The sequence below is a fragment of the Nomascus leucogenys genome, chromosome 23 (assembly GCF_006542625.1).
Source record: "Nomascus leucogenys isolate Asia chromosome 23, Asia_NLE_v1, whole genome shotgun sequence".
NCBI lineage: Eukaryota > Metazoa > Chordata > Mammalia > Primates > Hylobatidae > Nomascus > Nomascus leucogenys.
In genome coordinates, this window is record NC_044403.1 from 8,463,331 (window position 1) to 8,489,537 (window position 26,207).

At 40.2% G+C, this 26,207-nt stretch overlaps 1 protein-coding gene across 3 annotated transcripts in view; it reads left to right on the forward strand.

The window, feature by feature from the left end:
• The first annotated feature begins 2,044 nt into the window (after positions 1-2,044).
• LMNTD1 (lamin tail domain containing 1) overlaps positions 2,045-26,207 on the forward strand; it is a 166,712-nt gene continuing 142,549 nt past the window's right edge. For all 3 annotated transcript variants that reach the window (XM_030804531.1, XM_030804532.1, XM_003265617.4), the window contains exon 1: positions 2,045-2,129. Coding sequence is in view for 1 of the 3 variants with exons in the window: in XM_003265617.4 (XP_003265665.2) it covers positions 2,072-2,129 (58 nt within the window). In the remaining 2 variants the exon portion in view is untranslated. The remainder of the gene's footprint in view (positions 2,130-26,207) is intronic.

A 26,207-nucleotide genomic window follows, 5' to 3' on the forward strand; every position in this document is an offset into this window, starting at 1 on the left:
AGAAAAAACTAGAGTATGACTCCAGGGTAGACCTGTTTTGTTGTCACTGAGTTGGTTAGTTGGTTTGTCTGTTGTATTTTTCATGTTTTGCCATGTTGGCCAGACTGGTCTCGAACTCCTAGCCTGAAGTGATCAACCCGCCTTGGCCCCCCAGAGTGCTGGGACCACAGGTGTGAGCCACCACGTCCAGCCCCCACATTGCTTCTGGCCTCCGTGGTAGACCTCCCAGACGGGGCGGTCGGGCAGAGGCGCTCCCCACATCCCAGACGGGGCAGCCGGGCAGAGGCGCTCCTCACTTCCCAGACGGGGCGGCCAGGCAGAGACACCCCTCACTTCTTCCCAGATGGGGCGGCCGGGCAGAGGCGCTCCTCACTTCCCAGACGATGGGTGGCCGGGCAGAGGCGCTCCTCACTCCGACGTGGGGGCAGAGGCGCTCCTCACTTCCTGGACGGGGCGGCCGGGCAGAGGCGCTCCGATCCCTGAGGAATTCTAACTTTACACTCATACCAGTCTGTATCACAGACATATGATATGACAAGTAGTTGGACTGAGATTCAAGATTATCAAGAAGATTATTGGAATATGGTTTTATATCAACTGTCATTAATGAGCCCTAAATATATATACTGTGCTTTGAAATATTAGCTGACAGTAGCACATATTAATTATTTTTTAATGCAAATACCTGTATTGGGAGTGATTGTTTTAAAATGCTTCCTATAATGGTGTACAATTATACAAAGTTTGGGGACCTTTGGAGACCTGCCTAGACAATGAGCATATGCTATTCATTACTCTCTTCCTAAAGCTTATCTCCTTAAGCTTCCTTGCAGAATGGTTTGTGTAATTACAAAACCATCACAAAGGAGAATTAGCAAAACATTTGGAAAGATGGATCCAATTTTATAGATTCAGAAACATAATTTGTTAACAGGCTCAATATTCTCTTAGTATCTCCACCAACACTGTCCAATGGAGCAGTATGCAATGACAGAAATGTTCTGTGTCTGTGCTATCTGATATAGTAGCCACTAGCTATGTGTATCGAGCACTTGGAATGTGGGTAGCGTGGCTGAGAAAGTAAAGTTTTAATTGTATTTAATTAATTAAAAATTAATGGCTGGGCACAGTGGCTCACGCTTGTAATCCCAGCACTTTGGGAGACTGAGGCGGGTGGAGCACGAGGTCAGGAGTTCAAGACCAGCCTGGCCAACACAGTGAAACCCTGTCTCTACTAAAAATACAAAAATTAGCTGGGTGTGGTGGCGGGTGCCTGTAATCCCAGCTACTTGGGAGGCTGAGGCAAGAGAATCACTTGAACCTGCGAGGCGGAGGTTGCGGTGAGCCGAGATCTTGCCACTGCACTCCAGCCTGGGTGACAGAGCTAGACTCTGTTACAAAAAAAAAAAAAAAATAGAAAAATAATTTAAATAGCCACAGGTAGCTAATACCTACAGTACTGGGCAAATCAGTTCCTGAGAGAGATTACAGAGTTCCTTCTAAGATCCCCTAGCACTGAGCACAGTGCCTGATACATATTAGCCAGGTGAAATGAGAAATTAGGAAATGCAGCATATATATAGGAAGACAAAAAACCCCAGGCACACACACATATCGTTGAAATGACACTGAACTCATTAACCTAATATGGAATGTAAAAGGAATTCACTTAGGAAAATAATCATCGCAAGTTCTTTGCTTGCTGACTAATTCATATAGGGGAAAAGTAAAAAAAATAAATTTTCTGTATGATTAAACTGGGTTACCAAGCAGATAAGATCCTATAAAACCCATAAAAGCTTGTTAGATCCCTGCCAGGGCATGAGATCTTTAAGCCCATGGAGCGACTTCCTTTTAAGGCGACAGCCCCTCTGGGTGAGGCAGAAGCCATTCCCACCTCCCGCTGTGTGTTCTAAGACTCCTCCCTGAGTCAGTGGCAGACACTTCAGGGCAGCGGCCTGTCCTGTCACTAGTGTGTAGCTAAGGAAACCTGGCTGAACGCATTGTTACTATGGCTCCATGTGCCAGATCTCCGGGGCTGAGCATAACAGAAGAAGCTTAAGGACACTACATGCAACAGCCAGTGAGAGCAGGAGACATCGGTGTTTCCAGAGTCCAGACCCACCATAGTAAGTGAGAAATGAATGCTGGATTTTCCCCATCAGGCAATTCACTGGCTTCCCTCATTTCCTTTTTATACTAACACCTGACACTTTAGAAAGTGGCCATATCTGTCATCACTGAGATATAAGAACAATATTTTTTCATAAACGTGAAATTTCTAAAGTAATAAAAATGGCGTGAATTGAGATACTGTTTTTGAGTGAAACATTGTACAGACTATTGTGAAGTGAAAAAAGAAAGTTTAAATGGTATGTGTAGCAGGAATCCATGACTGCAGAAATGAACATGTATGTATAGAATAGACGAGAATGACATATTAGTGTGTAATAAGAGGTATCCTACAGAAGTAACGTTTTCAGTGATTTTTATTGTTTCTTTTGGCTTGCCTATATTTTCCAAATTTCCTCCAATAAATACGCATTACTTTTATGATGAAAAACTTTACATTTTTAAAAACTACATTCTCTATCTTGACTAATCCTTTGGTAATAATAATAGTAACATAGTAATATAGCAGGAAGGAAAGAAAGAAGGAAGGAAGGAAGGAAGGAAGGAAAGAGAAAGAGAAAACATCCTCAGATAATTTGTCCTAAAGTCTCCACTTTTACCAATTTTGAAAGTTATTTGACAGTTCCTGTGAAATTGGCTGTTTTTACCAATCTGTAATAGTCAAGAGGAACCATTTTGGTCAACTAGAGACAGATTACCCAGTTTCAAGATTTCAAATGAAATTAATTTAAAATAATAGCAAATGCTTTTTTATGTATAATACTCAGAACTCAGAAGATGATGAATTAATAATTGGTGTATTCATGTATTTATTCAACTGGTAAATGTTAGAAACCATGCGACATGCTAGAGATAAAAGAATGAATAAACGAACACAGATTTAACTATACGTTTTATTTTTTAAACTTATATTTTAACTACTTCCAAAATGATTTGTGCTAGATTGTAGAAATTTTATTTTTTCATTTTTTACTTTTATTATTATTTTTTAATACAGGATCTAGCTCTGTCACCCAGGCTTGAGAGCTGTGGCTCATTCTCAGCTCACTGCAACCTCTGTCTCCCAGGCTCAAGCCATCTTCCCACCTCAGCCTTCAGAGCAGCTGGGACGGACTACAGGCACAGGCCACCATGCTCAGTCAATTTTTTTGTATTTTTGGTAGAGATGGGTTTTGTCATGTTGGCCAGGCTGATCTTGAACTCCTGGGCTCAAAGCAATCCACCTGCCTTGGTGGGATTATAGGCGTGAGCCACTGCACCCAGCCAGATTGCAGAAATTTTATAAGAAATATATTTATTATTATAGATAACACAACATTATTAAATAGTCAAATGATCTATTAGATATAAAGGCATCAAAAACCTATTCAATCATTTTAGAAAATGACATTGTAAGGATTTGAGAAGTCACCAGAAGAAAATCCAAATTATTCTCATCCCAGAATACTAGGAAAGACATTTTAAAAGTATGGCACTTTCATTCTGCTTTTTATTAGTTGATGGGTCTCAAACAAGCCATATCAACAACCTCTCAGATTTAATAGATTCATGTCATAGAGAAGTTTTCATATTATTTGAATTTCAAAGTTGAAAGACTAAATGCAAATACTCTGAAAGCAACATTGCTGGCAAACAGCTAGTTTGCATTTACATTTTCTAAGCTCCAACAGATCCTTACCTACCTTTTAAGGATTTTCTAAGGCCACCAGGACATTATATTTTTAAACATTGGCAGCTTACTACCATTAGAATTTTGTTTTGCCCACCTGTTCAATCGGTGGTGACCTATCTCTGAACTATAGTTGATGCTTCCTTTCTGCATACTTCCAGGCCAACTTTTGCAATCATCAAAGCCAGGGAATACTGAAGAACCAGGAACTTTGGGTTAACACACATGAGTGGCAGACCTCACTCTTCTTGACCCAGCTGCCCCTCTAAGGGGCTTTGAGAAAAGCACAAGAGAAAAAAAAATGATCCTGGGGCTAGGGTGGATACTGGCAGTCCCTCAAGAGGAAAGCAGAAGACCATTGGAAAGAGAGATCAGATGCTGCAAACCAAGATGAATCTGAGAAGACAGAACAATCGAATGACAAATCGGGGGCAGGTGAGGGCCAGAGTGATGGGAGAGGGCCAGGAGAGGTGAGAGGGAGCTGAGAGGAAGGTAAAGACTAGGATGGTTTCGGAACCCATTTAGGGACACTGAGCTCTACTTTCCATATGCTGTCTATGAACAACAGGCCTGTTCTTGGTGGGCAAGTGGTAGGTCTTCTACCCTATACCATCTTGAACAATGCCATCTCTCATAGCTTGGGGTTTACTATTTATTTTAAAAAATTAACCCAGGTATTGTGATTTTATTTTTGACCTCTACACTGTCAATAGCTAACAACCAGGACTTTAATCCTATCATCAGAATTATTAGATACAATGCAATAACCAACCCAGGATTTGTCCTCATCCATGAGGGCCCTACAAGGAGAATCCTTTCGTTGTCCTTCTGAGTGTCACATTCCTTCAACACCTACAAGCTTCCCAAAGTTACTCCAAAACTGCCATGCAGCAGTAGGGACATGGCTCCTTATTTTCACAGTGATTAATATTTACTGAGAACCTGCTATTTACAGGCACTTTACATATATTATCCTTCTTCATGTGCATAACAACCCTGTGAAGGAGGTAGCCATATCCCAGTTTAAAAGGATAATCTGAAATGCAGAAGGGTTCAGAAAGTCTGAAACACATACAGCTGCTACATGTCACGGCTGGGTTTGAAGCAGGCCCCAGCTCTTTTCCTTATGCTGTGATGTTGCTGTATTGTTCGGATCTAATGTTCTGTGGCCCATTTTACCATGGCATCACTGAATTAGCACATTATCAATTCCCTAATCACATGGCTGCTTCTTAGCCACACATAATTCCACTCTATGTTAGCGAGCTGGGCTCAGCAGTTACTTTGATCTTTTTTTAAAGGCTGCAGTGAACATCCAGTAATAATGTATGAGCAACCTAACCTTTCAAAGTGGAAATATGTCTAATGGTCACAACCACCTCTCCTTTCAACTCCCTTACCCTCACATCTCCATTGCAATTATTCCTTAATTATTGAAACCTCTAGTCCATTGATGCTGTCACTCTTTCACAATTTTCACTACTCCCCAAACCTTGCTTCTCTTTTTGCCCAGCTTACAATTCATGACCCATTTCTAAAATCATTTAATTGAAAACACGCTCAATTTTCTGGCCCCACTCTCCCTATACTTACCTGGCTAGACTCCAACTCTTCATGAGCCTAACTAGCCATTTTCTCCATGCCTAGGGATTAATCACATCTGTTGTCCTGGCTGCACTTTAAATTTGCAATCTCAGACCTCAAATAGGCCCTTAGTACTGCGAAAGAGTCCTACTAGTTTTCCCCAATAAAGTCCCCCTTTGAGTCTTTGAAATGATGATTTCACATTTCCTCTCTCCCAAAACTTCTCACACTGTCTCCCTCCCTATTCATAGCTGATGACTTAGACTCATACTTCATTGAAAAAAAAATCTAAGTTTGGACAAGAGTGCCTTCATCTCGTCAAATCTATGTACCTCAGTCTCTGTGCCCATATTGTCTCCGCCTTCCCTGTTTTTGAAACAGGAGAGATGTGTCTGCTCCTATCAGAGGTGAATCCTCCCAGTCCTACTCTGATCCTACTCACCCTCACCTTTCCAAGGCTTCTTGTTCTTACAGTTAAACTCCTTCTATTCTGCATCATCTATGGCTTTCTCCACATGGTGTCATTCCAGACAACATATATGCAAGTTCTGTGAACTCCCAAATTACAAAAACCAAAAAACCCTCAAAATATTTCCTTGGTTTTCATCTTTCTCTTTTTTGGTTACTCTATCAAGGTTCTGTTTTTGTTTGTTGGTTGGTTTGTTTTGTTGGTCGTTGTTTATGTGTGTGTGGTTTTTTGTTGTTGTTGTTGTTCATTTGTTTGTATGTTTGTGTGTTTTTGAGACAGATCTTATTATGCTGCCCAGGCTGGAATGCAGTGGCGGCCCCCTGCAGCCTTAACCTCCTAGGCTTAAGCAATCTTCCCACCTCAGCCTCCTGAGTAGCTGAGACCACAGGCATGTGCCACCATGCTTGGCTAATTTTTTTTTTTTTTTTTTTGTAGAGAAAGGGATATCACTATGTTGCCCATTCTGCTCTTGAACTCCTGGGCTCAAGTATCCTCCTGCCTTGGCCTCCCAAAGTGCTGGGATTACAGGCATGAGCCATCACACCTGGCTTCAAGCTTCTATTTAACCATTCACTGAATCTGCTCTGTCAAGGCCACCACAATCTTAATATTGCTAGATCCTATGTGCACTTCTCCTGTTTTCATTATACTCACCTTCTTCACAGCCACAACTGATCCAGCTGTCCAATTCCTTCTTGGAAAACTTTTCTCTCTTGGCTTTTATGATGAACGCTTTCCCATATCTAGCTCTGGCCAATCCTTTATTTCTTTTACTTTATTTGATCTCAATACTAGACTGACTTCTAAATTTATGTGCAGTCTCTCCAGGTGACCTTGTCCAGTTCCTGACCATAAATGTCAGCTATGTGCCATTTGCCATTCATCCAACACCCTGAATTTCGAACTCACAATCAACTGACTACCTGGTACCTCCACTTGATAACAAACATTGATTTCTCTGGCACTTTCCATCAGGAGCCTGTCTAACAGCCACTCCTCCCTTCTTCTTTGCCATCAGAACCTTGATTGTATGCAGTTCCCAGGGGGCCATGGTCTTCAGGGTGACTGGTCATCCAAGTGACACTCAATTAGTCATGGCCCTATCATGGTAGCTCAATTCCTATTGTCAGCAATTGGTTTAAAAATTGGAATGCACATGTGACACAATTCTGGCCAATGAGTTGAAAGGAAAATCTGCTACAGAACTTCCTGGGATATTTTCCTTGCTATTAAAAAGGAATATGTAAGTCTCTTCCTTGTTTATCCTATATCCTATTGTCTATAAAGCCCTCTATCTTCAGGCCCTTGCTAATCTTTTTCATCTCATGCCATTCTTTCTTTGCTTACTCAGCACACTGGCCTCCTCTCTGTTTTTCAAACCCACCAGGTGTCAGGGTCTTTGGCCTTGCTGGTTGCTTCCCCTGAATGCCTTTCCTCAAGTTCTTTGCGTGGCTAATTTTGTATTTTTAGTAGAGATGGGGTTTCTCCATGTTGATCAGGCTGGTCTCGAACTCCTGACCTCAGGTGATCCACGGCCTCAGCCTCCCAAAGTGTTGAGATTACAGGCATGAGCCACCGTGCCCGGCCTGCTGAATTCTTTTATAAGTTCTAGGAGCTTTCTGGAGGAGTCTTTAGGGTTTTCAAGGTAAACGATCATATCGTCATCAAACAGTGACAGCTTGACTTCCTCTTTGCTGATTTGGATGCTCTTTTTTTTCTTTCTCTTGTCTGATTGCTCAGGATAGGACTTCTAGTACTATGTTGAAGAGGAGTGGTAAGAGTGGGCATCCTTGTTTTGTGCCAGTACTCAGAGGGAATGCTTTTGACATTTCCTCATTCAGTATTATGTTTGCTGTGGGTTTGTTATAGATGGCTTTTATTACATTGAGCTATGTCCCTTGTATGCCAATTTTGCTGAGAGTTTTAATCATAAAATGATGCTGGATTTTGTCAAATGCTTTTTCTGCATCTATTGAGATAATCGTGGGATTTTTGTTTTAAATTTTGTTTATGGAGTGTATCACATTTATTGACTTGTGTATGTTAAACCATCCCTCATCCCCAGTTTGAAACCTACTTGATAATGTTGGGTTATCTTTTTGATATGTTGTTGGATTTGGTTAGCTAGTATTTTGGTAAGGATTTTAGCATTTATGTTCATCAAGGATATCAGTCTGTAGTTTTCTTTTTTGGTTATGTCCTTTCCTGGTTTTGGTATTAGGGTGATGCTGGCTTCATAGAATGAATTAGGGATGGTTCTTTCTTTCTCTACCTTGTGGAATAGTGTCAATAGGATTGGTACCAATTCTTCTTTGAATGTCTGGTAGAATTCTGCTGTGAATCCATCTAGTCCTGGACTTCTTTTGTTGGTAATTTTTTAATTACCATTTCAATCCCACTTCTTATTATTCGTCTGTTCAGGGTATCTAATTCTCCCTAATTTAAGCTAGGAGGGTTGTATTTTTCCAAGAATTTATCTTTCTCTTCTGGGTGTTCTAGTTTATGTGCATGAAGTTGTTCATAGTAGCCTTGAATGATCTTTTGTATTTCTGTGGCGTCAGTTGTAATATCTCCCATTTCATTTCTAATTGAGCTTATTTGGATTTTTCTCTCTTCTTTTCTTGGTTAATCTTGCTAATGGTCTATCAATTTTATTTATCTTTTCAAAGATAAATTTCAAAGCTTTTTGTTTCATTTATCTTTTGTAATTTTTTTGTTTCAGTTTTCCTTTCTTCTGCTGGGTTTGGGTTTGGTTTGTTCTTGTTTCTCTAGTTCCTTGAGGTGTGACCTTAGAAGGTCAGTTTGTGCTCTTTCAGCCTTTTTGATGTAGGTGTTTAGGGCTATGAACTTTCCTCTTAGCACTGCCTTTGCTGTATCGCAGAGATTTTGATAGGTTGTGTCATTATTGTTGTTTAGCTCAAATAATTTTTAAATTTACATCTTGATTTCATTTTTGACCCAATACTCATTCAGTAGCAGGTTATTTAATTTCCCTGTGTTTGCATGGTTTTGAAGGTTCCTTTTGTGGTTGCTTTCCAGTTGTATTCCACTGTGGTCTGACAGAGTGCTTGATATAATTTCAATTTTATTAAATGTATTGAGGCTCTTTTTATGGCCTATCATATGGTCTGTCTTGGAGAAATTTCTATGTGCTGTTGAATAGAATGTGTGTTCTGCGGTTGTTGGATGAAATGTTCTATATATATCTGCTAAGTCCATCTGTTCCAAGATACAGTTTAAATCCATTGTTTCTTTGTTGACTTTCTGTCTTGATGATCTGTCTAGTGCTGTCAGTGGAGTATTGAAGATCCCCACTATTACTGTGTTGCTGTCTATATCATTTCTTAGGTCTATTATTAATTGTTTTATAATTTGGGAACTCCAGTCTTAGGTGGATATATGTTTAGGATCCTGATATTTTCCTGTCAGACAAGACCTTTTACCATTAGATGATGTCCCTCTTTGTCTCTTTTAACTGCTGTTGCTTTAAAGTTTGTTTTTTTTCTGATATAAGAATTGCTACTCTTGCTCACTTTTGGTGTCTATTTGCATGAAATGCCTTTTTCCACCCTTTTACTTTAAGTTTATGTGAGTCCTTATGTGTTAGGTGAGTCTCCTGAAGGCAACAGATAGTTGGTTGGTGAGTTCTTATCCATTCTGTAGTTCTGTATCTCTTAAGTGGAACATTTAGGCCATTTACATTCCATGTTAGTATTGAAATGTGAGGTACTGTTGCATTTGTTTTGCTATTTGTTGCCTTTGTACTTTAGGTTTTTTATTTTTTGTTTTTGCTTTTTAACTTGTATTTTTGTTTTATAGGTCCTGTGTGACTTATGCTTTAAAGAGATTCTGTTTTGATGTGTTTCCAGTATTCATTTGAAGATTTAGAGCTCCTTTTAGCAGTCCTTGTAGTGGTGGCTTGGTAGTGGTGAATTCTGTCAGCATTTGTTTGTCTGAAAAAGACTGTATCTTTCCTTCGTATTTGATGCTTAGTTTCACTGGATACAAAATCCTTGACTGATAATTGTTTTGTTTGAGTAGTTTGAAGATATGGCCTCAATCCCTTCTAGCTTGTAAGGTTTCTGCTGAGAAATTTGCTGTTAATCTGATCGATTTTCCTTTATAGGCTACCTGGTGCTTCTGTTTCACAGCTCTTAAGATTCATTCCTTCATCTTAACTCTGGATAACCTGATGACAGTGTGTCCAGGGAGAGCGCTTTTTGCAATGAATTTTTCCAGGTGTTCTTTGTGCTTCTTGTATTTGGATATACTAGCAAGGCCAGGGAGGTTCTCCTTGATTATTCCCCCACATATGTTTTCTAAACTTTTGGAATTCTCTTCTTCCTCAGGAATACCAATTATTCTTAGGTTTGGTCATTTAACATAATCCCAGACTTCTTGAAGGCTTTTTTCATATTTTCTTATTCTTTTTTCTTTGTCTTTGTTGGATTGGGTTAATTTGAAGACCTTGTCTTTGAGCTCTGAATTTCTTTTACCTGTTCAATTCTATTGCTGAGACTTTGCAGAGCATTTTGCATTTTTGTAAGTGTGTCCAATATTTCCTGAATTTTTTGTTTTTTCTTTAAAGCCCTCTATTTCCTTGAATATTTCACCCTTCACTTTTTGTATCTTTTTTTTGGGTTTCCTTAGATTGGGCTTCGCCTTTCTCTGGTGCCTCCCTGATTAGCTTAATAACTAACCTCTTGAATTCTTTTTCAGGTAAATCAGGGATTTATTTTTGGTTGGATCCATTGCTAGTGAACTAGTATGATTTTTGGGGGGGTGTTGAAGAGCCTTGCTTTGTCATATTACCATGGTTGTTTTTCTGGCTCTTTCTCATTTGGGTAGGCTCTGTCAGAGGGAAGGTCTAGGGCTGAAGGCTGTTGTTCAGATTCTTTTATCCCACGGGGTGTTCCCTTGATGTAGTAGTCTCCCCCTGTTCTTATGGATTTGGCTTCCTGTGAGCCAAACTGCAGTGATTGTTGTCTCTCTTCTGGGTCTAGCCACCCCTCAGGTCTACCTGGCTCTGGGCTGATACTGGGGGTTGTCTGCATGGAGTCCTGTGATGTGAACTGTCTATGGGTCTCTGAGCTGTGGATACCAGCGCTTGTTCTGGTGGAGGTGGCAACGGGAGGGTGCAATGGACTCTGTGAGGGTCCTTAGCTTTGGTGGTTTAATGCTCTATTTCTGTGCTGGTTGGCTTCCTGCCAAGAGGTGGCGCTTTCCAGAGAGCATCAGCTGTGGTAGTGTGCAGAAGAACCAGCAGTGGGCAGGGCCCTAGAACTCCCAAGATTACATGCCGTTAGTCTTCTGCTACCAGGGTGGGTAGGGAAAGACCATCAGGTAGGGGTGGGGCTAGGCATGTCTGAGCTCAGAGTCTCCTTGGGCGGGTCTTGCTGTGGGGGATGGGGCTGAGTTTCCCAGGCCAATGGAGTGATGTTCCTAGGCGGATTATGGCTGCCTCTGTTAAGTCATACAGGTTGTCAGGGAAGTGGGAGAAAGCCAGAAGTCACAGGTCTCACCCAGCTCCCACTCAAACTGAAGGGCTGGTCTCACTCCCACTGTGCCCCCATTAAGAGCCCTGAGTCTGTTTCTGGGCGGTGGGCGAAACAGGCTTGAGAACTTCGCTACCCAGGCTACCCGCCTCCCAGCTGCGAAAGATAAGAGCTTGTTTCAATGGATTTGTGCCCTCCCCCGAGTTCTGGCCACGAGGCTTCTCGCCCCATTCAAATTGTTACAAAGTTCAGCTGGAGATTTCCTTCCCCCTGTGAAGTTTTCTGCCTCCTCCTCCTGCTCCTCTGGTCGCCCTCCCAGTGGATCCCTGTGGTGCCAGGCAGGAATGGGCTGCTTGGGGACCCAGCAAGCTCACGGGGCCTTTCTGCTGCTTCCCCCACCCCTGTATTTCACTCAGCTCTCTAAATTGACTCAGCTCCAGGTAAGGTTGGAAAATTCTCCTGCAAACAGACCTTCAGTTTCTCCAGTGGGGGTGTGTGTTCGGGAGAGGAGACTCTCTTTCCCACTTTGCATTTGGGGCACTCAGTATTTGGGGTGTCTCCTGGGTCCTGCAGGAGCAGTCCACTTCCTTCAGAGGGTCTGTGCGTCCTCTCGGGACTGCTGGTTTGTTCTTGCAGTTGACCTGGAGCTGAAATTCACAATGCAAACCTCCACATGCTGCTCTGTCTGTCTGAGTCAGAGCTGCGATCTAGTCCTGCCTCCCGTCCACCATGATCCTCAAAAAATGGAACATTTTAGATAATTTATTATAGCAACTCCAGATACTGATCCTCTCCCAGGGCTTATTATTATTGTTGTTTACTTATTTGTTTGATTAGCTGGTTAAGTTTCTTTCCTCCAGAGCATATAGCGTTGGATGCTACATAATCTTAAGCATGTGCAGTCACCCTGACCACTACTCATTTCCTCCTCCCCCCAAAAGTGGTGATGGTTTTAGCCAGGATCTTTTTTACTGCTTATTTCCCTGAGATCCCTATTAAGCATCTAGTTGGTCAGCTTCTATTGGTTAGCATCCACGAATTGCTTGCTAATTACTCTATTGTTTATGATTGTGTCCTGGGTCACAAATTAGTTCACAGTCTGACCTAATTAAAGTCAGATCTCTTTGGGGTGAGTTTTGTGGCTTACTCCAACTCCATGAGGACTCTTTTCAACTGTCTCTCTATATATATTTCTCTTTCTGTTAAGCTTCTACCTGGTCTGCCATTTCGTTTATTGCTATCATGGAATTAATAGCCATGGTGGCAATAAACTTAATTGCTCACTATCAAAATTTCCATTATTTTCAATAGTGCACTTAGGCTTGGAATTCCTCACACTCCATTCCAAATAAAATCAATCCCCTTAGAGAGAGCGACAGAGCTCTTTGTTTTTACGGTCTGCCTAATCCCCAGAGGCAGAACCTCTGCATTACTGATTTGGAACTGTAGGAGGGACAGCATCTACTTCCCTTGGATTAACACCAGAGTCTATGAATAGGGCACTTAGTGAGGGTGGTAGCCACCGGTCCTCTTGGATTGTTTCTCTTGGTATGAAACTTTTCATCCTAAAAGCAACTTGGATTGAGGCTGATTAGGACTCGGTAGTCTTGACTTATCAAGCCTGAGGTAAAACTTGCACTCTACGAGTTAGGGGCTTGGTGAAGAACAGGAGCCCCAGACCTCTTGTTTGCACTTATCTAAAGTAGAGTTTCTGCAGTAAGGAGATAGGAGAAAGTAAGAAATTTTGGTGACCTGGGCCAGTCTGTGAGAAACTGTAACTCTACTATCATTTAGAAGAAAAATGAACTCGTGTTCTTGGCCATACCCAGTAGAACCTCCATCACACTGAACTTGGAGGTGAAGAGCAAGTTATGGCTCGAATCCCAGAGAGTCGCTTTTCTTAATAAGATTTAGTTAATTTTCTTTAATAAACATTTCTACATCTTCAATATGTTGTTAGGATACCTTCCAGACACTTTAAATGGTTGTTGTTTTTACAATTTTCATTATTATTATTTTTTTTTATTATACTTTAGGTTTTAGGGTACATGTGCACAATGTGCAGGTTTGTTACATATGTATCCATGTGCCATGTTGATTTCCTGCATCCATTAACTCGTCATTTAGCATTAGGTATATCTCCTAATGCTGTTCCTCCCCCCTCCCCCCACCCCACAACAGTCCCCGGAATGTGATATTCCCCTTCCTGTGTCCATGAGTTCTCATTGTTCAATTCCCACCTATGAGTGAGAACATGCGGTGTTTGGTTTTTTGTCCTTGCGATAGTTTACTGAGAATGATGTTTTCCAGTTTCATCCATGTCCCTACAAAGGACACGAACTCATCATTTTTTATGGCTGCATAGTATTCCATGGTGTATATGTGCCACATTTTCTTAATCCAGTCTATTGTTGTTGGACATTTGGGTTGGTTCCAAGTCTTTGCTATTGTGAATAGTGCCGCAATAAACATACGTGTGCATGTGTCTTTATAGCAGCATGATTTATAGTCCTTTGGGTATATACCCAGTAATGGGATGGCTGGGTCAAATGGTACAATTTTCATTATTTATAGTTGTTTTGCTGGGAAGAGTGTCCACAGAGCTTCTCATACTACCTTTGGGAAGTGCTTCTCCCTGACATGATGAATTAGCTTCCTATGGTTGCTTTAACAAATTACCAAAAACTTGATGGCTTAAAACAATACAGATTTATTCTCCCACAGTTCTGGGGTCCAGAAGCCCAGAATCAGTTTCACTAGGCTAAAGTCAAGGTGTTGGCAGGGCTGATTCCTTCTGGTGATAAGGCGGGAATTCATCCCTTGCCTCTTTTAGCTTCCAGAGGCTGCTGGCATACCTTAGCTTGTAGCCACATAACTCAAATCTTTGCTTCATTGTCACATGGCCTTCTCTCTGACTCTGACTCTTATGTCCCTCTCATGAGGAATCCTATGATTATGTCAGGCCCACCTGGGTAATTCAGGAGAGTCTCCCATTTTAAGATCTTTAACTTGATCACGTCTGCAGTGTTCCCCTTGCCATATAAGGTACCATTCTCAGGTTCCAGGAATTAGTATGTAAAATCTTGGGGGAAGTGATTATTAGAATCTACGATTTTAATGTTTGGAAGTGATTTAGTCTTTTTAGATGAAAAAACCATAGCTTGGATTTGTTACAAACATACTGAAAATCATTTAACCAGTGTGAGATAGAGCTAGAATTAGGCCTCTGAACTCCTGTTTTGGGATATAGTTGAATGATCCAAAAAATAATAATAAAATCCATATTATTTATGAATTCTATTCCAAAACATAGATATAAAAATGGTGAATTATGGAGGCACAGATTGGTTTTTATCAAAACTAACTACCTGAGGTCAACTTAAAGTAATATATGCAATTCAATCATTGTATTCAAATTTCACCTTTTATAACATCCTTTGCCTTTTAAAGAAAAGGATTGGCTGCAAGAAAGATGTTTTCCCCAAAGTTAATTTAATTCATGTTCATGAATATGTGCAATAAAATGTAGTTATTACCACATGTGCTGTGAAATAAACATATGCACATTTAGTTAATTTATGGACAATGTGTCCTGTGGTGATACCAGATGAGAGAAAGCATCCACACGTTCAAAAGGAACGTGGAAAATCTAGGTGAATTAACTGTGTGTGACATGTGAGGATTTCTCTCCCAAAATATTTTCACCGATTAGAGTTCACAAAGCATGATCCCTCCAGCGCTTTTCTCTAGGGTTGTTTTTTCCTCCAGCACCTGAAGGACGTTCGGGGCATGCTAACATTTCTCTTGTGACATAAAATGACCCATGAGAAGAACTGATTAACGATTGCGCACACTACTTTGGGGAAAAAAATCATCATGAAAGTTGGAACAGTTCCCTTTAGCAACAATGTCTACGCTTAGAGTTTTTCAAAGCTATTTCACTAAAAAAAGAAAAAAGAAGTGAAAGAAAAAAAGAACAAACCTCCCTGCACGGATGCCTTTCAGAGGTTCACCCTCATCACTGAATAAGAAGATGAACAATGAGTTATTGTGAGTTATATGCAATAGTTGCAGAGAAAGAATCTGGCCCTTGAAAGGGCTAGAATACACTGCCAGATTTGACCTAACCCTCTTGTTAGCATGTACAATTACCTTTGTGGTATCAGCTCAGAGAGTGGGGAGAAAAAAGGTAGCATGACGGTGTTTTCTGGGTGCAGAACAGACCCTTTTTATTGTAGAATGTTCTTTGCCTGACTTACTGATTTACTACTATTCTGTAAAAACAGTGCAAGAGTGCATCAAACATTTCCTTAAACGACTGCATTTAAAGGTCTCCTTTAAAAGAATCACAAAATAAATCTGTTTAATCATGGAAAAACATTATTTGATGTATTCTCAAGTGAGGGTCAAGCTCACTGAGAATAGGTTTTTGAGGTTTCAGCTTGGGTGGGAGTGATCTTTATGTTTATTCTGCTGAAAGTTCTATCAACTGCCTAGAACTCCCCAGCCCAGAAATAAATATGTAGAAGTAGTAGGTGCAATGCATGCTAAAAAATTATAGAACAAGGTTTCCAATCTGCATTGTATCCTATCTTTTAATTTTATGTGCATTCCCTTTTCAGGAAAGGACAAAACTTTTAGCTTTTACTGAGTACTGTTAGGAAATTCAGCCTAAAGAATCACTAGGTATATTAGTCAAATTATACTGAATTCAGTTCACAAAAAAAGTCGTAACAATCCCTACTCTTATGGAAGTAAGAGCTGTACTTACTGTTTATAATGCATAAGGGAAAATATCATTGATAGCCAGCATTTTCAAATCATGGTCTCTTCACTTAACTTTTAAGAATGTCTGTATTGAAGGATTTTATGTGTGTATATATGTATACATATATACATACACATATACATATATGTATATATACATACACATATACATATATGTATATATACATATACACACACACACGTACATACAAAAAAATAGAGATATCATGAATATTCAGGTCTGTTAATTTTATCAAACAACACATCTGTGGAACCAGCACCCAGGTCTAGACACAGCATTCTCAGGAACCTCCTTCATTAAATCTTTTAAAAAGGAATTTGATATTGCTTGTTTAGAAATGCAAAAGGCTAATCGAATAGCTGTTTTTCTGACACTTTTTTTTAGACAGTTTAGAGAGACCCAAAGTATCTGTCATACACTTTCAAACAGATGAAAAAGTACAGCCCCATGCTACCTTATTTTTTCCCTGAAAGGGAAGAGGAGATAAATATAACGCTACTTTTCCATTCAGTAAAGGAGGAGGAATTTATAGAAAACCACAAGAGAAATAACTGATTTGTGAAGAGGCCTGAAACATTCGTTTTAAATTGAAAGCCCCTCTAAGTCTGTGACCTTGGGGAACAAGGGCTGTGCACAGCCCAGGCAGCAGGAGGCCACCACAGCGGGAGGCAGAGGTGCCATCCCAGGCTGTGGGGCGATTTCTCCAGCTGTCACTCAGGCCTGTCTTGGTGGTGGTGAGGCCAGGGCCCAGCAGTCATGGGTTTCAACAAACCCCAGCCAGGCAAGGCTCTGGCAACCACCAGGTCAGAAAAACTTTTGGGACAAAGGAAGTCCTCTACTTAGATGATGACAGAATGATGATTAGTAAGCCAGGGAGTCTGAAAAGAACTATCTTAATAGGCTACACAGGACCTGAAGGCACTTGAGCAGGGGGCTCAATTGGAGAAGGCATGGAAGGTTCTAGAACCCCCCAGAGATAGCAGACCAGCTGTGAGGTGTAGGACCCATGACTGTTCGGTGACCACCCTGACATCATAGATACAGCAACACAGGCCTAAGGGATGTCCCCATTTGCAGGGGTGTCAATGGTGAAACTCCACCCAGAATACCCATTTCCTGGCTTTCAGAGCTCATTCTGTTCTTTATTATTACTCAAGTGGGATCATTTTTACCATTTGGTACTAATGAGTTGTGGTGGAAAGATGTTACATATAATTTGGGAGCCTGAAAAATGCAAGTTGAAACCAAGGATGAGGCAGTGTTGAAAGCCATTGGCTGAGGGAGTTTTGAAGGGTCAGTGTGAAATCATAGTCATATTATTACTCAGAGTTTATCATGCTCACTTTATCCTCAGTTGATAAGAAAAAATGAGGAGTAGGTGAAAATGAAAAGGACCTCGCTACGCCCATTAACACTCTGCTCTGACATATGTGCGTGCATGTATGTGTCTGGTATATGTGAATGTGTGCATGTGTATACATGTGTGTCCAACACTGTTAGCTCTATTGTGATTATTGTAATGCTGTTATTCACTTTTGGTCTACAGGACTCAGTTTTTCCACATAGCAATGAAAAATAATAAAAGTTGCATTGCAAGGGCAATTTGTGAGTGCTGGGATACTTGCTTTTGTATTTGCCTTTAGATGGAGGGTACCTGTAACTTATTTGTAGAAGTGATTTTATGGTCTGGAGGTATTTTAAAACCCAGGTCATATGGCTAAATGTAATTAATCCTAAGCTAATGAGTATACAACTAAATAATGCAAATAATAATAATGCAATCCCCCTTTACCTTGAACAACAATTATAATAACTTCAGAAACTTATAAAACTTATGAAAACCTTATACTCTATTTGAATGTGCCCAGTTTATAGTAGTGACTCTACCTACTCAAATGATAGGCAATGACTCCTAAAAGTCCTGTAACTGAGAAGTAGTACTTTATTTTCTAAGCGAAAATGGGTGATGTGGGCTGTTCATATAAATCCACACCATCAGACTCTCTAGCTGTGGCTGGTGAGCTCTTTTTTCTACTTTAACAGCCAAGGTCATTGGTTTAATCTTTATATTAACCCTTTAGCGTTGCTCTATATCACAGTTATGGAATGGGTACATTTTCCTAGTTATCTGTTTCATAAATGAGCATTTCTGAAAATAAGGGAAACCAATGAAAATCAGGAGAGCTTGATAGCTTTGCAGGCAGTATTCGGATTAAGACTGATGGCAAATTTTAAGGATTATTTTAACTCAAAGATTTATGATTCTATGAGTTAACTACTTCTGAAAAGAACACTTATATTTGAGAATAGTTCATCTTGCATCCCTATTGACAGTAGAATGTTCGTGTCTTTTTCATATGTGAAAGGTGTTTTCAGTACATGTGGAAGGTAGGAACAGTCAATGGGCATTGCTGGAGGTCCAATCCAAGTATAAGCCAAGTTTGTGCCAAAGATAGGTTGGGCTCTTAGGCACACAGGCCCAGGAGGAAAGGATGATTAATACCTATGTGCACACATCATACTCAAGGGATGATGAATTCTGAGCACCCAAGTCAGAACCAAGGAAGCTGAATTCTGCCATCAAGTCCAACCTGTGAGTACAGGCAGCAAAGAGCAGGCCACGGCAGTCAGATCCAAAGCTGGCTAGACCCTGGAATGCCGATGGGAGAGATGAAGGAGGCAGGTGATATAAGAGGGTCTGCCACCATCTCTGTAAGCAGGAAGGCATGTCCAGGGGTGTGTTTTTAGCATCTGATTGGCCATGGGTGTGGCACACAGGCAAGAGTGTGGGATGGTAGCAGATATCCAATGTTATTGGAGAATGAGGCATTTCATTTGGGTGGACTTTCTAAATCCCAGAACAAAATTCTTTTAAATGCATACATTCAGCATTTGCAGGGATGCCTTTTGAGTGGATTGCACGCTTTCTCTCCCTTTTTTTTTTTTTTTTTTTTTTTTTTTGAGACAGAGTCTCACTGTATCACCCAGGCTGGAGTGCAATGGCGCAAACTTGGCTCACTGCAATCTCTACCTCCTGGGTTCAAGTGATTCTCTCACCTCAGCCTCTGAAGCAGCTAGGATTACAGGTGCATGCCACCACACCCAGCTAATTTTTGTATTTTCTTTTTAGTAGTGATGTGGTTTTACCATGTTGGCCAGGCTGGTCTCGAACTCCTGACCTCAAGTGATCCACCCACCTTGGCCTCCTAAAGGGCTGGGATTATAGGCGTGAGCCACCACACCCGACCTCTCTCCTTTTTAAGTAGTTTATGAATTTAATGTAAGCTTTACTAGATGACCAGCCCTGACTGTACTGTGCTTTAAAATAGCAACACCTTCAGGTTTATTCAGCTCTGACAGGCTTCTTGCCCATACAGGAAACGATAGAGTTTTCTCAGACTGCCACATTAAAAAAAATTCTTGTGTTATTTGTGTGTCTAATTTTTTTTCCTCTGGCAGGGAGACAGCATTTCTTATTACATCTAACTCTTCCCAGTGTGCCCATCTCTATTAGAGCTTTTCTCCTTCCCTGTCATCCGCCAGCTTATTTCTGATTTATCTGTTTGGGGCTAGAAAAACAGATGTTTAGGCTCATTAAGACGGTGTGTAAAATAAGAGAGGCCATCCTGGTAAAATGTCTTAGGAATTCAGCACAGAAACTTAGTGTGTGGACATCAGACTTCAAACATCTATTTTACCTACTCAGGACCCTTTTGGCGCCTTTGTGTTTTGTTTTGTTTTGTTTTGTTCTGTTTGTTTTCATAGTTGAGCTTTAGAGGGATCATCTCTGAATACGTGAGGTCAGAGTGTAATCTTAAATGTTGTTGGACACTATACATTTGCTGTAATGTCTTTCATAGGACTGTGACTGGCATAGACTAAAGGCTTACCAAATATTTCTTGTACAAATAATATAATGATGAATGAGGCAGAGTGTGCAGTTTCTGCTCTGCTAAATTCAGCTGCATACACAGTTTAGCAGAAGGCAGAAAATATGTAAGTGTTAAGGGCAATGTGGATAAAAGCGAATGATGTTGATATTATTTTGTAGGGGGGTCACAAACTCAAGGTCAAGGGCAACAGTGGCCAGTGCAACTTTTCATTTTATGTTAGTGCCTGTGGGTCATGCATGAACTCTCCAGTTCATAGGCTGCACCATTGCTTTGTTGTTTTACACTTGGCTAAGTCATACGGTGAAGTTAGCGGTTTACTGTACCCTGAGGGTGTTTGGATTTTCAGGCCCCTGAGGGGCTAATAGAATCATTATTGAGTGTTTTTATCATACAAGGCAATATCAGATGATGAGAAGCATATTTGAAACCCAAACTCTTGACTCCCCTCCAATCTCAAGCTTGTTCCTCTGCAGCCTTCCCTGGGGATGCCCCCTTCTAATGCCCAAAACCTTGGGGCTGTTCCTCTCTTTCTTTCATATCCAGCATTTGCTCCATCAGCAAATCATATCATTTTTGAAAGGTATAGAATTTAAATATTATCCCCATTGCTAAGACCTTGATCCAACCCACTTGCCTCTGGCTCAGAATACTGCAGTAAATTTGATTGTTCTAACAGCAGCCAGGGTGATCCTCTTACTGTGGAGGCAATCACATCAGTTTTCTGTCCAGAACCCTCTGTTGATTTCCCATCTCATTCAGCATAAAAGCGCGTCTTCTCCATGGCCCACTTCTCTTCCCTGTCTTTGCTGACCATATTTATTAGTCTGTCTCCTGCCTCAAGAGTGTAATCTTCTTGACAGAAGAGACTTTGATTATTCATTTTTATATCTCAAGTGTGTAGAATAAGGCCGTGTTTTAGGGGTTCAGTCAACATTTGTTTAAGGTACAAACAAATGAATAACTGAAAGGAAAAATAGGGAAACAGAATTATTCATTTAAAAAACATGAGGAGGTGTTGGTCAAACGATACAAACTTTCAGATATAATATAAACATGTTTTAGGGATCTAAGGCACAGCATGAATGGTGATGAATGTGTTCATTAATTTGATTGTGGTAATCATTGCACAATGTAAACATATATCATATTATGCTATATACCTTGAATATATACAACCCTTATTTATTAATCAAATATTTAAAATAAAATTTGTTTTAAAAACTACGTGGCTGGGTACAGTGGCTCACATCTGTAATCCCAGCACTTTGGAAGGCTAAGGTGTGAGGATTGCTTGATCCCAGGGGTTCATGGTTGCAGTGAGCCATGATCACACCACTGCACTCCAGCCTGGGTGACAGAGCGAGACCCTGTCTCTCTTTCTCTCTAAATAAAAAAAGTTACCCCTGCCAATGTATTAACATGTTAATAGATGTGGTTATTAGTTAACATGTGTTAACTCTAAGCCAGGCACTATTCTAGGCCCTTGGAATACTCCAGTGACCAAATCAGAAGAAACTTCCTCTTGTGGAGGTCAACAGGCAATGAATAGAGATGAAGACAGCAGATAAGGAAAGTAGTTAGGAGCCCAGTGTCTGATGTCAGTTCACCTAGGTTTGAATCTCTTCCCTGCCGCTTACCAGACTATGTTCAACAAGTTACTGAAGCCTTGATTGCTTTGGTTTCTCTCCATCTGTAAAGTTGGGGTAACACACCTATTGCATAGTGTTGGTGGGGATTATGATAGAACGATGGTAGAGCGCATATAAAGCACTTGATGTGTGGCAAGAATTCATAGATATTGACATTAATAGAGCAAATGAAGATCTGGAAGCTAAACAGTAGTGGCTACAGAGTGGAGTACAACCCACAAGGAGGCTTTAGGGGAGAAGCAAGGACCCAGTGCCTGAAGTTGCGGTGCTCAGTTCAGCACTTTCAAGTTCAACCTAAGGAAAGAAAATCAGCTCATAGAAAAGAAAATTGGCCTTGCTCTGTGAGAAACTCATGTATACCCGGATCATAGACACATGGAAGAGGCACATAATAGCAGAGTTTTTGATGTCGTAAGAAAAGCTAGAAAATGTACTCCTATCTTATTGAAGAAAAGAAGCATTTATATTGAAAAGGTATACTTTACCACCTTTCTCATCCTTCAGAGAAACAACAGAAAAGAAACTAGAAATTTATTTTATCATTTTAAAATTATAGAAATTATATATTTAAAATACTTGTATTTTAAAAGTATATTTTGTAATTTTGTAAGTTATAAAATTTGTTTTGCTAACTGTAAAAATTGGAATTGAGAACAGAATTAAATGGAATTAGAAAGTTGTGGAGTTCCATTAACATTAAAAAAGGCCTTTCTTTGTTGAAATGCCCTTTGAAAACATTGCATGGGGAATCACTGGTGGTGTTGCTATTCCATCTAAAACGCAATCACTTGTGGGAAAATATAGTTTCCTCTGGAAAAGCAGCTCTGTTGTAACTTAAACTCTGAAAGTAGCTAGTCCCTTTTTGCTCTTTTAGTGCAGTACACTCGAATTTAAGGCAGAGTTAAAAGAGAGTCTAAATTATGGAATAGCATGGTCACATATGTATATATTGTGCATCTGAATATTTATAAAGCTAAGGCTTTTGGAGATACTAAGTTCAAAGGATTCCCTTGAAGGGCTGAGCACTTCTATTCAAACTCTGAGTTACTAAAGCCAGAATTTACATGTAGGATAAAAGTCTTATAACCAATGTTTCAAAAAAGGAAGAATTGGCAAATCTGTGATCAGTCTTGGTGAGAATTCTTTCGCATTAGTTATGCCCAAGACAGCTTGACCATCCATTTTGCCAAATCTAGTCCATCCCTGGGGGATGAGCAGGGAAGGGAGAGGCAGAGATGGCTGTGTGGGCTCCAGCCCCACCCGCCATCCTGCCCACAGAGCACTGGGAATTGGCTTTGGGAAAATGGCAGAACAAGCACCTGCAGTCTTAGATCATTCTTTCCTGGATCACAGCCTGCCTACCAACAGCCAGGCTTCCCCGAGGAACCATCTGGAGATGGGAATACTCTTAAACTTCACAGAGCAAATGCAGACAAGAAAAGAGGGCCCAGGCCTCTCTCAACTGTCTTGTGAACTGATTACAAAAGGCAAACTTAGAAATTGAAGTTTGTTTATGGTGCATTTAACATGCACTGGAAAGAAGTGAAAAGGGCTATAATGTGTTTTAACTTTGTTGTATGTTTTGCTTATAGAACTTTTACATTTTAAGTCAAATTGATAATCTTTTCCTTTAGGTTTTGCGTTTTGTTTTATTTGGAGTAGAAAGTTGGAAAACTAGTTAGCTATATATATATAGTTGAAAAGCATGTATCCCTTACCCAGCAATTCTACTTCTACAGACATATTCTAGAGAAACTCCTGTACAAGTACACAGGCAAACACATACAAAGGTGCTCTTTGCAGTATTTTTTTTAATAGTAAAGAAATTGAAAATGATCTAAACGTCACTGAATGGGGAAATGAGTAAATAAATTGAAGCAAATTATAGAATGCTCTTACAATGGCAGGGCAAAGACTGTTAACCCATCACCAAACCTGTTTCCTATTTTGGGGTAAATCGTTTCACACTGATTAAGTCAGTTGATGAATTTCACTCATTCAGTGAAATTCAGTGAATGGCTATTAGGTTTTAAGTACTGTGCCATGTACCATGGATAAGGCAAGAAGCTCATAGCTTAGCCATCTTTGTACTTTACTAGCCAAAATATGATGTTGAAGCTTATTTAAGCTTATAATTAATTAGGTCATTTTAGCAGTTGGTTTGGTCTTGGAGTCAGTTATTAAATTATTAATATTCAAATTGATGTTAAATTCTTTTACCAAGTATAGGTGTGCTAATGCCAGCCCCTCCCACAGTCTCATCACAAGGAGAAAGAAGAGTTATAAAATCACTCCCACTAAGGTCTTTGTAGAGTCTTAACATGTTGCTCCAACCTAAAGAGCAATCTACATTTTAAGGAGAAAATTCTTAACCCAAAGCAATGGTATTGCAAGTATCACTAAGGGCACTGCAAGTATCAGATTCTTCTGTCTGCCCCTTAAAACCCTTTTCTTTCACCTGAGTGAGTGGTTCTCACTTGCAGCTGCACAGTAGAATCACCTGGGGAATGATTCTAAGAAGACTGATGCCTGCTCTCCAATCAAGAGCAATTAAATCAGAATTCCCAAGGGTATAGCCTGGCATTTGGAACTTTCTAAAAGCTCCCCTAGTGACTAATGGGCAGGCTTGGCTGAGATCAATCAAAATGTCCATTGTAAGTAAAATCCCACACTTCTCTGACACACACACAACCACAGAGAGACAAATAGGAAGTTACAAAAGCAGTTCTTAAATTTTGGGGATAATTGTCAGAAAAAGTAGAGATTGGGGAAATAATTGAGAGAGCAGGCTCAGGGGTCAGATGAGATAAGTTTGTGTCAGCACTGCACACACTGGCTGTGTAAGCTTGTACATCAACCCCTTTCCTGTACAATAGGGACAACAACGACACCTACCTCTCATAGGACCCTTATGAATATTAAATACATAGAACAGTGCATCTTCATTTCTGTTGCATCCTTCAAGTACTGCTTCAAATTTCACCTGCTCTGTAAAATCTCTTTTGCCTCATGCGAGAAGAATAAACCACTCCTTTCTCTGGCCTCACACAGCATCAATCAAGATTAATATTATTTACCTATGTATCACGTGGCATTGCAATTGATAGAGTTTCTTGTCTATCTTCCCATCACGATCGTTTTCTGTTAAGCATGGTGAACTTCTGAAAGAAAGAAGGTCATTTTATTATGTTAAGGAAATATCTATCAATTCTTACTGTTTTGAATGTTTTTCTTTGTCCCCCTTCCCCCTTTTCACTCTCTAGAAAAATAGAAGCCATAAGATGGGCTCATCTGCAAACTCCCACCACCTCTACCTGCCACTTGCCTCTGTGTCCGTGTACTCTGCCTTCCCTCTATTACCACAGATAAGCTGCCCATTCTCCTGCTAAAGGCCAACCCCTGCACTTGTCCAAGAGATAACATCCCCCTCTTGTCTACAGCAGACACCTGCCTTGCGGGTTTGACTGATGTCAGTGAAGTGTCTGGTTTTGGTGGCACCTCAGAACCAAGAGGCAGATAGTACCCAAGACTGCATAGGGACACTGGAGCTCTGTAAAATTCACCTATTAACTAGGCAGCACCCACTAAAGTGAATAAACAGAAATTCTGTGCCCGTCAGGGCCTCAACATAAAGTTAACATTAGCATTAAATATTATAGCTAATTAAAGTCAATATTAGCAGCTAGGGAAAGAGCAAGGCTGACTCAGAGCTTGTGAGTCTTACTAGCCATGTGAGTTATTGAGAAAGTTATTTTACCTCTCTGAGCCCCCTTTTCCTCCTTTGTGAAATAAGTTAGTCCTTATTTTAAAACAGCTATACTGAGTTACATAATGTAAATTATATTGAGGTATAATTTACATACAGCATACTTCATCCTTTTTAGTGTACAGTTCTAAGTTCTGAAAATCCCATGTTCATGTAACTATCACTAGATTCAAGATAGAGAACATTCCTGTCACTCCCAAGAAATCACCTTGTGCCCCTTTGTAGTCAACTACAAGTCAACCTCACCACCAGCTCCTGGGAAACAGAAATCTGTTTTCTGTCCCTGTAGTTTTGCTTTTTTCCAGAATGTTATTATATAAGGGAATCATAACATATGTGTCCTTTTTATTTTGAAATAATTGTAGATTCATATGCAATTTAAGAAATAACTCAGAGAGATCCCCCTGTACCCTTTACCCAGTTTTCCCCGATGGTAACATCTCACAAAACTGCAGTACAATATCACAACCAGGTTACAGATATTGATCTGGTCAAGATACAGAACATTTCCATCACCACCAGGATCCACTTCCCTTCTCCTCTGCCTCCTCCTTAACCTCTGACAAACTTGAATCTTGTCTTCATTTCCATAATTTTGTCATTTCAAGAATGTTATGTAAGTGTAATCATACAGCATGTAACCTTTAGGGATTGGCTTTTTTTACTCAACATAATTCTTTGGAGATTCATCCAGGTTGTTGTGTGTGTCAGTAGTTCATTCTTTTTTACTGTTGAGTTGTTGTAAAATAAATTATTGCAA